Source organism: Protomyctophum parallelum (assembly GCF_964188405.1).
Source record: "Protomyctophum parallelum genome assembly, chromosome: 6".
Lineage (NCBI taxonomy): Eukaryota > Metazoa > Chordata > Actinopteri > Myctophiformes > Myctophidae > Protomyctophum > Protomyctophum parallelum.
In genome coordinates, this window is record NC_139701.1 from 24,607,724 (window position 1) to 24,624,520 (window position 16,797).

Consider the following 16,797-nt stretch of genomic DNA (forward strand, 5'->3'; position numbering starts at 1 on the left):
CCATCTTAATGTATTTCAAATTCCAAATTGAACATTTGTATCTAAATGTCATCTGTTTATGCAGTAACGAATATGTAAAAATAAACAAAATAAGCCCTTTTTGCTTATACTTGTAAAACTATAATGACAAAAGTATGTTTTAAACATAAATAATAATAATAATTATTATTATTATCATCACAAGCTAAATTACAATACTGATGTTAAATATGAAACTGGCAGAATAGATCATGATCATCGTACCATCGTACCATAACAAATTAAATTAATAAGTATTAAAGAAAAATGAAAAATGTCTGCCAGAGAGTAACGGCCTACAGACTACGCCACTACGGCCTACAATATTAACATGAATGCACTGAATTTCTCGATAAGTATCTTCCAAATGCCTACATTGTCAAATGTAACGAATCATGGTTTAAAATACCCAATTCACTACACCCCGGTTCTGGATCCCATATCCTGGAATGATGCGTGGACGCACCGTGATTGGTGCGCCAGCGGTTGCCTGGCAACCAATAAGCAAACCACAGCTTGAGCGTGGCTCCAGGTCATGGGATCTAGATTTAACACGAATCCAATCCGATCCAATCACATAGCAAGTTCGTCCATGCGTCGTTTGTTATTTCTTGACAGGATACGCAACACGTCAAAAAGGTGTTTAAAATAACAATAACAGCTACCGAAGAATAAACGCTAAAGTCATGTAAGTGGTATACAAATAATAGAAAATAATGTCATTCTAGTTATTTGAGGTAAACAGTACTTTGAGTTTGAGATGACGACATTGATGTCACTGAAACGAAAGGGGAAGTGAAATGACATGGCAGTGGTGACAACTTGAGGATTGACATTAAACCAGATTTATTTATTCGCGTTTTAGACTGTGACACAGTGTTGTTTAATTTGATCGTGAAGGTAAACTGAGCTGACTTGAACAGTTCTTAGTTATTTTGTTGTGTGATCGGTTGTTGACGTTGACTACCGTATATCTATTGAGTAGCAATGATTTTGCTGTGCACTTTAGCCGAGGCCGAAGTCCTTGATTACTTTAACTTGTCATGGTTAATGTTAGTTTTGTGAAGAGCTAAAATCAAAGAGTAGCCTATGGATTGGATTTGTAATAGCTATTATCATGCTAACCCATTCGACACTATTTTGTTGCTTGAGAGTTCACTTAGTGGTGGACGTGTCTGTGACTGTGTGTTTACCTGTATTCCTCTATAACGTTGTGTTCCTGCTTCCACAGTCATGGCCTCACAAGGCACCCACATGTACTTCATCCTAATAAAGAAACCAAAAACGATTGGAAAAATCAATGCAGGCAGCATATGCTACATCTCCGAGAACAAATACACCTCAATTCTGAGAATAAATGATGGAACTCTCACAAAGTTGCCTATGATGCGCATAGGGGACTCATATCTAGATCATGAACTAGATCATGATATTAATGACATGGAACCACTGACCATTCAGGAGGTTGAACTGTTGCTGGCCGTGAAGGATGAATCAGAGAGGCTGAAGTGGTTCATAGAGAAGGAAACACTGCAAACAGCTTTGGGCCTGGCTGTGCACACCTCAGTAACTGTAGAGGAAAGAGGAGAGAGCCTCAAAGGCATTATCCGCTGTATTTGCAGGTTGACAGCGCCAGAAGGGTCTATAGGCCTATCAGCAATCTTCTTTGGGATTGAGCTACAGGTATGAATTTAAAATCAGCGAGATTCATGAACAAAAGGACATCGACTTTGTAATTCACATTTAATGTCAATTTGTGTTCATTTCGTGCTGCAGATATAATCCAGATTAATGTAACGTAATGTTTTCTGTTTGACTGTCTTCCAGGGAAAAGACAAAGGAAAGGGGCAAAATGATGGGACTTATAAATCTAAAACTTTCTTCAAATGTCCGAGAGACTGTGGTGTTATCGCCCCATTTTCCAAAGTCAGACCTGTGGTGTACAGATCGTTGTCTCCCTCAGAGCCACTGCTCAGCCCACAGACCCAAGCAGAATCCCTGGCCCTAGGCGACAGAGTCACGTTTATTTTTGACGAGGATCACTTTGGTCACGGCATGGTCATGGATGTGGGATGTGGGAAGGACGGACAGCAGATGGTTCGGCTCTCTACAGTGAGTAATGATGTCATTCTTGTTTTTGTTCATTAGTAGGGCAGGCTACTATTTGTTAAATATTTATTTAGGTTATATATTATGTAGGCCTATTTTATTTTGTATGTATTATGTTTACAGTGCTGCAGGATAGGATAACATATATTTTGTGTGAAGCCTATATCATTGGGCATGCAAAAACTAAACACAGACATTTGCCCATTGTAATTATTGAAGTATCCCTACTTTGGTTTAAAGCCAGGTGTTTGTGGTATAGGTGCAAAGTTTCCATCTTGGTCTGTGTTCACAGGACACGGATAAGAACGGGGTGAGAGGAGGTGAGACGGAGGTTCCTCTGAACTGTGTTTTTAAGGTGAAAGAAGAGGTGTATCCTGCAGGTTTAGGTGATTTGCTGTTGTCTTTTTACGTAATTTCACACAATTTTTGGTTTAATAATAATAGTACAATTATAACAATTGTCAATAATATAGCTCTTAAAATTAAAAGGTCCTTTCAGTAATTCCTAGGAGAAATAAATGCAAAACACAGCAAGAAAGCTACTACTAAAAACAATCTCCAAAGGGCTGAGGAAACACAGTTGTATTTCAATTAATTCAATGAAATTCTTTCAATTGATTGCAGAGCCAGAGAGAATGGACACTGATGCTCCATTGGCAGTACCAGCGCTCGACACTCATCCCATGGACCTGGGTGTCGATTCTATGGTTGAGGTATCATTGGCTACTGGGAATACCTATGGGATTATCCGCTGGGTTGGCACTTTGCCTGGTCGGGAAGAAACCATGGCTGGACTAGAGTTGGTAACTACAACAAATGCACTCTTAAAGGATTTTACTGTCTACACTGACTTCTCCTTTTCAAACTCTCCAATAGGGCTGGCTTGCACGGCAATACATTATATCCATATTGTGATCTGAGGCTAGATATTACAATATCATGATACGGCATACTGTACGTTTTGTCTTTTCCTGGTTTTAATCTTTCAAACTCTTTCTGTTTTTTACTTTAAAAATGTATCTAAAATGTTCAAAAACAGCCAATTCACAAACTCAGATTATGAGCTTGTTGATGTGCTATTTATTACATTTTATTGTCACAATATCGAGTCAAGGTATTTGGTCAAAAATATTGTAATATCTGATCTTGCACATATCATCCAGCCCCTACTCTCCAAACATTTTCAACATAAATTTTAAGATTCTGGTCTGTGAATGTCAAGAAGGCTTGTGATTTGAGTTTTGGTACAGGATAAATACACATCAGTCTAAAGGTTAACTGGATGCCAGGCACAAATTAAAGCAAGAAAGTACCTGGCTGCGATGACCCTAAATCTCCCACTGTGGTTAGAATAGAAAAGACTAGAGCGGACATAGAATACGCACATCGACAGTCTGGGTGCTAAATAGTTACTGTAGTTGTATTACTGCAGTTCTTCATCTACTTTTCTTATGTACAATTTACATGGCGTGCACGTAATGCACACATGCACTCCTTCACACCATTCTGTCTCTTATCTCCAGGAGGACAACATTGGGGTGAGTGATGGCACATTTAAAAACGAGCGATTCTTCCAGTGCCCTACCGGAAGAGCTCTCTTTATCAAGCTGCTCTCCTGCCGCCCCGACTCACGCTTTCAGAATCAGTCAGCCAATTGTGGTGAGAACATTCCAAAGGTCATAGGCCATAAGTTGTGTAATGTTTTATGGGCCGATGCTTTAAAGTGTGTGTGTGTGTGTGTGTGTGTGTGTGTGTGTGTGTGTGTGTGTGTGTGTGTGTGTGTGTGTGTGTGTGTGTGTGTGCGTGTGCGTGTGCGTGTGCGTGCGCGTGCGCTTCTCCAGAAAGAGAGAGAAAACAGAGTGGAGGAATGCCAAAGAATCCCATGGCTCCCATCACAACTGATCGAGTCACTGAGGTTCTCATTGGTCAAATGAAGGGGATCCAAGGCCACTGCAACTCTTGCTACATGGATGCCACCCTCTTCAGGTAAGAAAGGGGACTGCAGTGTGATAGTAACACGTCGTAATGAGTCTTAGAACAACAATTTAAACACATGACTTGTTTTTCTCTCGCCTTTCTAGTCTGTTCTCGTGCTCCTCCGTGCTGGACTCCCTCCTGTTCATGTCAACAGAGCCACGAGACGCCCACATTCAGGGCACTCTGCTCTATGACATTGTCAACCCCCTGCGCAGGTATGTGCTTGCGCACAAATCTAGAGAACATCATTTTACTAGCAAAGACTATATGATTTCTGTTTGAGTCTTTTAGTGTTGCTACATAATTGCCTAATCGCAATTATTTGAGATAATCGCAATATTTCTTTTGCATAATCGTCAATCGTTTCCATGTTGACAAAAATAGCTGAAATAGCACATCTACAAGGTTACAGCTTATCAACTATTTTCTGGAACGAAAACAAATATAAGAAAATGATTAAATGTGCCAGTGATTTAAGTTATTTGTCATATCTGCTCTATGCATGTAGCCTGGCTCCAGCCCTGAATTGCTAGCCAGTACTAGCTATGCATTAAAAAAAAAAAGGAAAGAAAAGTTCTGGCAATGAAGTGACACAAAATTCAGGCTACTGTGCATGTGCGATTTGTGATTATGAAGCCTGAAAGGCAAACAGAAATACAAATTGTAATGTTCAATGCAAAAAACAACCCACAATTAAATAGTTCATCGCAATTAATTGTGTGACAATTAATCGTCAACTTAAATTTGCAATGGTGACAGTCCCATGTTATCTATCTGTGCATTGCTATCCACACACAGTGAGGGCTTTGTGGAAGGGAAACACATCATGAAGCTTCGCCAACAGCTGCAGGAACACGGTTACAGCCGCACATTCACTACCGACGAGAAAGGTCCGTTAAGCCCTGGCATCCCTGTTTTGGTGAAAATGTTAAAAATAGTTAAAAATAGTTCAAATGTTTTGTTGAAAATAGCACAGCTCACAGCTTGTATATTGGCTATATAAAAATGTAAAGTGTAAAATAGGACATATGTAAGTGGTTGGACAGAGATGATTCATTCATGCCACACTGCATGTGTGTTTAATTTGACATATGTGACTCTTCCACTATCCATTTCAGATCCAGAGGAGTTCCTCACAGTCATCATGCACCATATTCTCGCCCTGGAGCCTCTTCTTAAACTGTATGCCGCCTGTCTGATTTTTAAATGTCACATAATGGCCCCTGGCCGTGATTTTACACATTTTTATTAACCACATGAACCCTAGTGTCCCTATTCTGGGGCGAACATTTGGAGAAAATGCTGTCTATTGGGTTTTAATGTTTTAGAGGAAATTGTTTCCCAGTTTGGAAAAGCAGTTCAATACTCTGCAATCAACATGTCATTGTCTGTTTTGCTGCCCACTCTCAGGTCAGCTGGCGGTAAAGTCCAGGAGAGCTACTGCTACCAGATCTTCCTGGAGCAGAACCACAGCCTGGTGTTGCCCACTGTTCAACAGCTGCTGGAGCACTCCTTCCACAGTGGTGGACTCAAACTGGCTGAGGTGGGATTATTTTCCAGTAGATGGCAGTATTGGTCAGTTTCCGCTCATCATCACTTCCTAGTACTACTCTAAGGCCCCTTTTCCACTGGGAACCGGTTCAGGTCTTTTTGGTTCTTAGTCCATGAGCCAGACCTCCAAAATTGGAACGTTAATTATGAATTGAGTGTGCAAAACCATACCTATATTAAATTGTTATCACCATGAAACTTCCCCAGTTGATTACTTACACAAAGACAATGATTTATTGTATTGCAAATCTTAAATATAAATATGCAAATTAGGCATCATATAGGAAAATATGAAAAAAACATAAAATATGAAAAAGCTACTATACTGTGGAAGGGTTATCATATATTAATTTGCTTATATTGATCCTATAAACAATTTAATATAGGTATGGTTTTGCCCACTCAATTCATAATTAACGTTTAGTGAGCTCTGGCTCACTAAAAACTGGTTCTGAACTGAACCGGTTCCCAACCGGTGGAAAAGGGGTCTAAGTGGTGTTGCCTGTGGTATTTTTATGACAGTGTTTTGTGTTCAGGTGCCTTCCTGCCTAATCCTCCAGATGCCTCGCTTTGGCAAGAAGTTCAAAATGTTTGACAAGATCATCCCCTCTCTAGAACTGGACATCACTGACCTCCTCTCAGAAGGTACCGTACAGTAGGAATGGGCAGTTGAACCGAAAATATATAAAAACTGAAATGTAGAACCTCTGACTTTGTGTGTGTGTGTGTGTGTGTGTGTGTGTGTGTGTGTGTGTGTGTGTGTGTGTGTGTGTGTGTGTGTGTGTGTGTGTGTGTGTGTGTGTGTGTGTGTGTGTGTGTGTGTGTGTGTGTGTGTGTGTGTGTGTGTGTGTGTGTGTGTGTGTGTGTGTGTGTGTGTGTGTGTGTGTGTGTGTGTGTGTGTGTTCGTTCGTTCAGGCCCCCAGCAGTGCACGCTGTGTGGGCAGCTGGCCTACGAAGAGTGTGTGGATTGTTTCAAGGATCCACTTTTTGGCCAAACAGGATTCAAGCTCTTCTGCCGCACATGTTCCTCTCAGGTAGAGTGTGTGTGTGTGATAATGATCACAAATTGAAGCACCCCTACGCAGCCACTTGGTGGATTAATCTAGATTAAGTCCCATTTTTCCCATTGTTTTAAGTGTGAGATCATATACAGTACCGTATAGTGTCCAAATATCCATGTGTTGTCAAGCGCAACACTTGCATCATTGTAGAATGACACAAAATGACACGTTTGCTATCATCTCAGTTTGAGACTTTGCCTGTAGTTCAGTGCGAAGTCCCTGCCAGTGACTATGTGAACTGATCACCCTAAACACAAAATGGGGTCAATGTGGGGTTCCTGGGGGCCTAGCAGAATTAATATATCATAAAAAACATTTTAACCGTACATACATTGGCTATTTGAAAATAGCTGACCCACAAGCTTGCAACGTGTAACACTGTAGCATGTTGTGAGTTTGAGGATTTCAAAAAATCTAGAATGAATTTGGAAAGATCTTGTATGGGGGGGACCCTGGCATGAAATATTTTCAGATACCGGTTGTTGCAACCAAATATGCATTTGGGGGTCCTTGGCATGAAAAAGTTTGAGAACTACTGATGTAAACTCTCCAGGTGCACGCTCACCCCCAGCGGCGTGCCCATCGCCCCACCCGCCTGGACATTCCAAAGGGCTTCCCGGGACACAACGGGCCTCAAGTCCTGGTCAGAGACAAGCTGGAGCTGTTTGCCGTGCTCTGCATCGAGACCAGCCATTATGTCTCCTTCATTAAACACGGACCCAACAACCATGACTGGATTTTCTTTGACAGCATGGCTGACAGGCATGGTGAGCGTTTTGGTATTTAGCATTCAAGCCGGACATGTATCCGGCGTGCAACACACTAAACGAAGTACATCCGGGTCGACAGTGTAGCGCTGGCCCTTGCTTCCACCAGGTGGCAGTCAACTTGTTAATACCTGGTAAAGAATGATCCAACTAACTTCTTTTAACTAAATATCATAACTAAGATGTTATTAAAAGCTCTAGAATCTGCACCCTAGTGGGCATTTAGAGATGTTGCTCAAGAACAATAGAATATGTTGAGTTTGCCGTCTCCTTTGGATCCGACACCACTCCTCTCCATTCTCCCCACCAAAGCGTTGCTCTGCACGCCATAGGCATTATTGCATGATTTGGATTGCTAGATTAAGTGCAACCTCATGCTGTGATATTGTTGCACCATGCACATACACAGACTTTAAAAAATTGAGCTGTTTGAATAGAGGATACATTTATATGCCTATTATATCCTCGACATTTATATCCTCAGGCGGCGGCAGTGGCCCAGGGGTAGAGTGCGAAGTGCATTTATATAGCGCTTTGGATAAAAGCACTATATAAATGCACCAGTTTACCATTTTATTAAATTAATTATTATAATATTTCACCTTTGCCATCAGGGTACAACCCATAATATTCGCAAATACAGGTGTTTATGTCTTTCTTTGACACTTAAAGACCATCCAAGCTGGTATTGATTTCACTGAGCTCCGTGCTGTGACTCCCCCTGTGAAAGACGACAGAGGCTTATTTACTCCAATAATGGTCTTTAATTAAACTCTCTCAATAACAGATCAACTCCAAGTCTCAAATAAATCTCTCTGCAGATCTCTAATTGTAAATCTTAACCGTATACTCTATATGACACACGCCAGCCCTCCTACTCCGCCGCTCTGTGGTAATTCAATTCAATTCAATTCAATTCAATTTTATTATAGTGTCAAATCACAACGAGTTGTCTCAAGACACTTTACAACCAACAAAGATCCACCCAGAGCAAGCAATATTGCGAATTTGCGACAGTGGCAACGAAAAACTCCCCTTTTAGGAGAGGAGAAAAGAACGTCAGGCAGAACCCGACTCTGGGGTGGACGGCCATCTGCCTCGACCGTGTCGGGGGGGGGGGGGGGGGGGGGGGGGCGGTAGAGGGAGAGAGAGAGAGATAGACAGAGAGAAATAGACAGAAATAGACAGGTGGGCTCCGTGGAGGGGTCTGGTCCACATCTGGTCCACATCTGGTCGAGCTCTGTGAGGCCGGGTCCAGGTCACACTTCTGGTGGGCTCCATGAAGAGGCCTGATCCACGGTCACGCTCATTCAGTCAGTTGGGGGTTAGTATTAGAGGTCCACAGAACTGCGACGGGGAGGACGAAAAGAGACTCCGGGGAGAGATTCCCCGGATGTTGGATTAGTGGCAGGCCTTACTGGAGCCTATATAGTGTATATTACAAATACTGCTGGGAGACAGACCCACACAACAATGTACGACCATGGTATCCAGCCAGACTTGGAGACAACCCTAGCTATAGGCTTTGTCGTAGAGAAAGGTTTTCAACCTAGTCTTGAATGTGCAGAGCGTGTTAGCCCCACGGACCGAAGCCGGGAGAAGGTTCCACAGCTGAGGTGCCTGGGACCTAAACGCCCTGCCTCCTATTGTAACTTTTGATATTTTTGGAACAGTAAGCATTTTTGCATACTGTAGACGCACTGGTGTTCTATTTGGTTTGTAAGGATCAATGAGATCTTTGAGATATTGTGGTGCCTGACCATTGAGAGCTTTGTAGGTAAGAAGAAGAATTTTGAACTCTATTCTGTGTTTGACAGGGAGCCAGTGTAGAGAGGCCAGTGAAGGAGTGATATGGTCTCTTCTTCTGGTACCTGTCAGCACACGCGCCGCAGCATTTTGAACTAGCTGTAGGCTTTTCAGAGACTTACCTGGGCAGCCTGATAATAGCGAGTTGCAGTAGTCCAGCCTTGAGGTAACAAATGCGTGGACTAGTTTTTCTGCGTCTATTTTGGATAGGATGTGCCTAACCTTTGCAATATTTCGCAGGTGAAAAAAGGCAGTCTTTGAGATTTGTTTGATGTGCGATTTGAAAGACATATCTTGATCAAAGGTAACTCCCAGATTCTTTACAGTGGCCTTAGAGGCCAAGGTAATGCCATCTAGAGAAAAGTTCTCATCGGCTAGCTTGTCTCTTAGGGGCTTAGGGCCGATCACGATAATTTCCGTTTTGTCAGAGTTGAGGAGTAGGTAATTACGGGTCATCCAACTCTTTATGTCTTTAAGACATGCTTGAAGTTTGACTAGTTGGTCCGTTTCGTTCGGTTTCATCGATAGATATAATTGAGTGTCGTCCGCGTAACAATGGAAATGTATAGAGTGTTCCCTGATGATGTTGCCCAGAGGGAGCATATATAAGGAGAAAAGTATTGGTCCAAGCACAGAGCCTTGTGGGACTCCGTATTTGACCTTTTCACGTGTTGAGGAGCCATCATTGACATCTACAAACTGAAATCGATCAGACAGATAGGACTCGAACCATTTCAGTGCGGCACCCCTGATGCCAACCAGATGCTCCAGTCTCTGTAGCAGAATGTGGTGGTCAATAGTGTCAAATGCAGCACTAAGGTCCAGCAACACCAGTACGGAGAGGAGTTTATTATCTGCTGCAGTCAGGAGGTCATTTGTAACTCTCAGCAGTGCCGTCTCAGTGCTATGGTTAGCTCTGAAGCCTGACTGAAAGCCTTCTAATAAATTGTTGTTATGTAGAAAGTCACATAACTGTTTGGCGACTGCTTTCTCGAGAATTTTGGAGAGAAATGGTAGGTTCGATATAGGTCTATAGTTAGCTAGAATGCCTGCATCAAGAGTAGGCTTTTTGAGTAGAGGTTTGATTACCGCTACCTTAAAAGATTGTGGCACGTAGCCTGTCACCAAGGACATATTGATCATATTGAGTAGGCATGTACCAACCGGAGGCAGGACCTCTTTGAGTAATCTAGTCGGAACTGGATCCAGGGTACATGTCGTTGATTTTGAGCAAGATATCATTGAAGTGAAATCAGAGAGCTCAATTGGAGAGAAACTATCCATATATATATTTGGGTGTGCGGCCATCTCTGAGACCACCATATTTGGAGGCAGTCCAGTGGGAGCCGAGAGTAGTTGTAGATCAATTTGATCTCTGATAGTTTCTATTTTGCCACTGAAGAACCTCATGAAATCGCTACTATTGAGAGTTGTAGGAATACGTGGATCAGTGGAATCGCGGCTTTTTGTCAGTTTTGCCAAAGTATCAAAAAGAAACTTTGGGTTACTTTTGTTTTCCTCTATTAGGGATGAATAATAGGTGGCTCTGGCCGTGTCGAGAGCCTTTTTGTATATTTTGAGGCTATTCTGCCAGACTATACATGATTCTTTCTGTTTGGTTGAGCGCCATTTTTTTTCAAGTTTGCGAGACATTCGCTTGAGGTTTCTAGTTTCCGAGTTGTACCATGGGGCTAGCCTTTGTTGCTTTATTACCTTCCTTTTCAGGGGAGCAACAGAGTCTAGCGTATTTTGAAATGAGCATGTGACACTATCAACAAGTTGATCGAGTTGAGGAGGACTATATGTGTGGAGGTCCTCTATTTTGTTGAAGTATACTGAGTATAACCTATATCCGATTTATATCAGTGATTGTAATGGTCACGGATCAAATTAGCAAGGATCGCCCAAGCCTATCCATGTACTGTATGTGATCAGTTCATCTGTGTTAATCATGTTGTGTCTCTACAGTAAAGTAATTGTATTCCTTGTATGAACCATTAACTGTGAATAGCATGATGATCCAGTATTACTGCTCCACCTTGCACTATATTATATTGGCGGCGAGCATTTGGCAAAGAATCCACAAGCTTGTACATCAGGTTTTGTTTGTGAATAGATTTGGTCTAGAGGGAAAAAGGAGGTGGGCCTAGTCAACTAAGTATTGTATATATACGGTCCAAGTGATGCTCATCCGTTGTTGTGTGGGTTTCCTCAGGAGGAATAGACGGCTTCAACATTCCTCAGGTGCAGGCTTGTCCCGAGGTGGGCGCGTACCTGGAAATGTCCCCAGCGGAGCTGGCCAGTCATGCGCCCCGGGACATGAAAGGCGTGGCCAAGCGTCTCTTCTGCGACGCCTACATGTACCTATACCAGAGCACAACCATGTGCCTCTACCGCTGACCTCACCACCATGGAAACTTGACGATACGACTTTGGTAAAACCATCACTTATTAGTGCAAGCATCAGCTGAAACCTGCAAGCAATAAAGATGTTCATTGAACTATCGTACTATTTAGCTTTGTTTAATGTCATACATTGCTAGCATGATGCAGGATATTGTGGTTAACCAGCTGTTGGATGCAAGATGAACATCATCTCTTTACCAAATACAATTATGTACTTTAGTAGTAAATGGGATACAAAACAAGATCCAACAGGGGAAGGAACCTGCTGCCTTGCACTATTGAACACATTTGATGGATGTGGGTAAAGAGAATGTCACGCTGGCTTTATGAATATATCCATCATCCAACTATGACCTTTTTTTTTTACTCAGGCAAGTGCCTCATTGACCACCATCATTTTATCTGGTCCAGTGTAGTTTAATTAACCACACAGCAAGTGGTGACATTTGGTACAGCTAGACAAACACAGCCGATCAGCCCAACACAATCACGCGGTAAATAATGGTATACATAATTACACTATCCAAAACCTTGGACGACGTAGCAGTAATATCACACGACAATAGTGCATGAGTGCAGAGATTATATGGATGTATGGAAATGTGGACAAAATGCTGTTTGTAAGATCCTGGAAGGATTGTAAGCTAAAGGGTTACATGTCAATTTCTTATCCATTTTTACGTGTCGTCTTCCTTAAAGAAATCTGAATTCAAAATGTATATAAGGACAAAGATAAATAAGACATTTGCACATAAGAACCTTAATTTTCTGTAGTGTGTTGTGAATTCTTGTCGCTGTTGGGCAGAAACTGTACATCTCCATATTTATTCTTATTTCAGTGATTGTATGACAGTCAAACAAAAGTAGCTAAATTAGCTGATCTGAGTGCTTGTCGTGCTGTGACACGTAAGCTTGAAACATTTTCAAAATCTACTATAATGGCATGCCCAAAATCAGAACGGCTGGTTGAAAGTGGTTTAAGTATGTGGGGTTGTGAATTAATTAAAAATATCAACAAGCCCTTGTGACTAATACCTGCATTAGACCCATTTGGAACACAGGTTATTGTATTTGTAAATTGTTTGAAAAGCAACGGTTCTGGACGATTATAGCGCCCAACAGTGATGATGGTGTGACTAGTTGTCTCCAACTGATTATTTTGTCAATGGCTTGCTCATACCTGACACCATTGTAATCTAAATTAAGATTGAATGTGGAATATTTGTTCCAATTTGTCTCAGGGAAAAGCATTCTCCATTTATTTTACTTTGTTTAATGTCATAAGTTTCAAAATTATAAAAACTAATGCTCAGAAAATGTCATACCTTTGTTTGTAATACGATTCTGTTTCTGTGAGTGAGTGACCCGGGGCAATTGTGACATCTTTCACAATCAGAATTGGAGATCTATCATCGTGATCATTTCACAAAGGCTTGACTGCCTCAAATCTAATTATGTGGATCCAACCTGTGACAAGCACTGGCGAGCCATATGTAATGTCTTGTCCTGTTCTCCAATCTTCTGTCTAGAATACTGTGTACCTAATTGAGCCTGATACGATCACTGAATTGTTTGGGGTGATTCCTCCTACAATGTTGCTTTCTTCCTTCTAGGCAGCCTTTATATAGCCTAGTTACCTTATTAGCTAGACGTTTAATATTGCTTAATGGTGTATTAGATCTAATATTGCACTTAAGGGCAAGACGAGCTGCCTTATTCTAAGCTATTTGTAATTTATGCAGGTCCTTTTTATCTGCATTGGACCACACAACTGGAACCTAGACCCTCCCATCTCCTTAGTTATGTAATGTTTGATGTCTGATATAACACAAATGAGTTTTGTTTACCTGCTCAATTCCTAAATCCCTCAAAGTTAAATAGTTTGAGGGTTGACTTTAACATTTACCTTGATCCAAAGGCAAAGGATTTTTTTTCTGAGATGTTCAGGACCATCCTATTGTTCCCAACCGCTCGGATATGTATTGTAGTAACTTGTTATTAATAATAATAATAATAAACACTTTATTTGTATAGCACCTTTCATGACATGAAATGCAGCTCAAGAGCAATGGAGCAATGGAGAAAAAAGAAAGAAAAACAAGGCATAAAACATTAAAATAGCAGCAATACAGTGAGGACATGAATAAGAGCTACAGACAGGTCACATTAGTAGCAGACATATACAAAGTGATGTCAGAATACATGGCTATATTGGCCCTGCATGTCTAAGACCAGTGGTATGTCATTTGTGCATGGTGAACAACAAAGGACCCATAGCGAGCATGATTAAAATAGCTTTTTATCGACTACTGCAGACAAAGGAAAGAACATGGGGCTGAAATCCAAGAATACAGACCCCACTAGTCTCTATTATCTACTTCCATTACACAGTCCTCCAGGCATCTATTAACTGTCAGTGCTGTACTTACTGTACATGTTGAAAGCCCATCTCTATAAGTATGATTGAAAGGAAAGAACACATTGTATATCACCAGTAAGACGCCTGAGGGCGAGAAGCGTGCACACATCGGCCTGGGTGACAGCAGACTGCTCGGCGAGCGCTGGTGCTTTGGAATGGGGGGTCAGATCAACATATCCGCCTGGGTGACAGCAGACTGCTGAGAGAGCGCTGGTGCCTTGGCATGGGGGGTAAGATCTTAATTTTCGGGCCTGTTGAGAACTGCCGGCTTCCGGGCGTGGCTGCACTAATAACTTTGGGACAGGCCCGTCTAGAGTTTAAATGGACAGGTATCAGTCAAAAGGGAGACATCGAAGAGGAAGGATGGATGGGAAAGGATCAACATATGGAATGTCAGAACAGGTCAGCTCCATATGGAGATCTAAGGGTTTGAGGTCAGATGTAGAGTTGCTGGCCACTATTGATGACATCTTCATCCCTGATGATGTCACGTGCCCGACCAACCAATACACTGACTGGAAATGCACAATTCCATAGTTAACTACGATCTTCGGTCGCAATTACAAGACAAATCCTTTCTTAACCTTTTACTGGTGATTAAGTGAAGTGAATAAGTACTGAGCTATATGTCATATTGCTTAGTAATAAAAGCCCCATGAACTTCAATGAAGGAGGAAGCCCTATTAGAACACCTACCCAAGGCATTGTTACACATTTTCCACAGCATCGCTTTTTTGGCCATCGCTTTTTTTTGGCCATCGCTTTTTTTGGCCATCGCTTTTTTCGCCATCGCTTTTTTCGCCATCGCTTTTTTCGCCCATCGCTTTTTTCGCCCATCGCTTTTTTCGCCATCGCTTTTTTCGCCATCGCTTTTTTGGCCATCGCTTTTTTTGGCCATCGCTTTTTTCGCCATCGCTTTTTTCCATCGCTTTTTTTGGCCATCGCTTTTTTCGCCATCGCTTTTTTCCATCGCTTTTTTTGGCCATCGCTTTTTTGGCCATCGCTTTTTTCCATCGCTTTTTTTGGCCATCGCTTTTTTGGCCATCGCTTTTTTCGCCATCGCTTTTTTCGCCATCGCTTTTTTCGCCATCGCTTTTTTCCATCGCTTTTTTTGGCCATCGCTTTTTTGGCCATCGCTTTTTTCGCCATCGCTTTTTTCGCCATCGCTTTTTTTGCCATCGCTTTTTTTGCCATCGCTTTTTTCGCCATCGCTTTTTTCGCCATCGCTTTTTTTGGCCATCGCTTTTTTGGCCATCGCTTTTTTGGCCATCGCTTTTTTCGCCATCGCTTTTTTCGCCATCGCTTTTTTTTGCCATCGCTTTTTTCGCCATCGCTTTTTTCCATCGCTTTTTTCCATCGCTTTTTTCGCCATCGCTTTTTTGGCCATCGCTTTTTTGGCCATCGCTTTTTTGGCCATCGCTTTTTTGGCCATCGCTTTTTTCGCCATCGCTTTTTTTGGCCATCGCTTTTTTGGCCATCGCTTTTTTGGCCATCGCTTTTTTTGCCATCGCTTTTTTCCGCTTTTTTCCGCTTTTTTCCATCGCTTTTTTCGCTATCGCTTTTTTTGCCATCGTTTTTTTGGCCATCGCTTTTTTGGCCATCGCTTTTTTGGCCATCGCTTTTTTCGCCATCGCTTTTTTCGCCATCGCTTTTTTCCGCTTTTTTCCATCGCTTTTTTCGCCATCGCTTTTTTGGCCATCGCTTTTTTTGGCCATCGCTTTTTTGGCCATCGCTTTTTTCGCCATCGCTTTTTTCGCCATCGCTTTTTTTGCCATCGCTTTTTTCGCCATCGCTTTTTTCCATCGCTTTTTTTTGGCCATCGCTTTTCTCCATCGCTTTTTTTGGCCATCGCTTTTTTGGCCATCGCTTTTTTCGCCATCGCTTTTTTTGCCATCGCTTTTTTGGCCATCGCTTTTTTTGGCCATCGCTTTTTTCGCCATCGCTTTTTTCCATCGCTTTTTTTGGCCATCGCTTTTTTCGCCATCGCTTTTTTCCATCGCTTTTTTTGGCCATCGCTTTTTTGGCCATCGCTTTTTTCCATCGCTTTTTTTGGCCATCGCTTTTTTGGCCATCGCTTTTTTGGCCATCGCTTTTTTGGCCATCGCTTTTTTCGCCATCGCTTTTTTCGCCATCGCTTTTTTCCATCGCTTTTTTGGCCATCGCTTTTTTGGCCATCGCTTTTTTCGCCATCGCTTTTTTTGCCATCGCTTTTTTTTGCCATCGCTTTTTTCGCCATCGCTTTTTTCGCCATCGCTTTTTTCGCCATCGCTTTTTTTGGCCATCGCTTTTTTGGCCATCGCTTTTTTGGCCATCGCTTTTTTGGCCATCGCTTTTTTCGCCATCGCTTTTTTTTGCCATCGCTTTTTTCGCCATCGCTTTTTTCCATCGCTTTTTTCGCCATCGCTTTTTTGGCCATCGCTTTTTTGGCCATCGCTTTTTTGGCCATCGCTTTTTTGGCCATCGCTTTTTTGGCCATCGCTTTTTTCGCCATCGCTTTTTTTGGCCATCGCTTTTTTGGCCATCGCTTTTTTGGCCATCGCTTTTTTTGCCATCGCTTTTTTCCGCTTTTTTCCATCGCTTTTTTCCATCGCTTTTTTCGCTATCGCTTTTTTTGCCATCGTTTTTTTTGGCCATCGCTTTTTTGGCCATCGCTTTTTTGGCCATCGCTTTTTTCGCCATCGCT

The 16,797-nt window shown here is 42.0% G+C and overlaps 1 protein-coding gene across 3 annotated transcripts; it reads left to right on the forward strand.

Annotated features, from left to right (window-relative positions):
* Nucleotides 1–590: 590 nt before the first annotated feature.
* On the forward strand, nt 591–13,521 carry cyldl (cylindromatosis (turban tumor syndrome), like). 3 transcript variants are annotated; one of them, XM_083767166.1, is made up of 15 exons: nt 591–706; nt 1,250–1,701; nt 1,846–2,130; nt 2,420–2,513; nt 2,752–2,930; nt 3,651–3,786; nt 3,969–4,113; nt 4,209–4,319; nt 4,903–4,994; nt 5,223–5,286; nt 5,515–5,647; nt 6,192–6,303; nt 6,571–6,689; nt 7,270–7,483; nt 11,505–13,521. In XM_083767166.1, the coding sequence occupies exons 2-15, from the start codon at nt 1,252–1,254 to the stop codon at nt 11,687–11,689; spliced, it is 2,319 nt and encodes a 772-aa protein (XP_083623292.1). In that variant the 5' UTR covers nt 591–706; nt 1,250–1,251; the 3' UTR covers nt 11,690–13,521. The 3 variants fall into 3 exon arrangements, with proteins under 3 accessions (XP_083623292.1, XP_083623293.1, XP_083623294.1); XM_083767167.1 differs by having other exon boundaries at nt 6,192–6,300; nt 11,505–13,520; XM_083767168.1 differs by having other exon boundaries at nt 2,420–2,507; nt 11,505–13,519.
* Nucleotides 13,522–16,797: the final 3,276 nt, after the last annotated feature.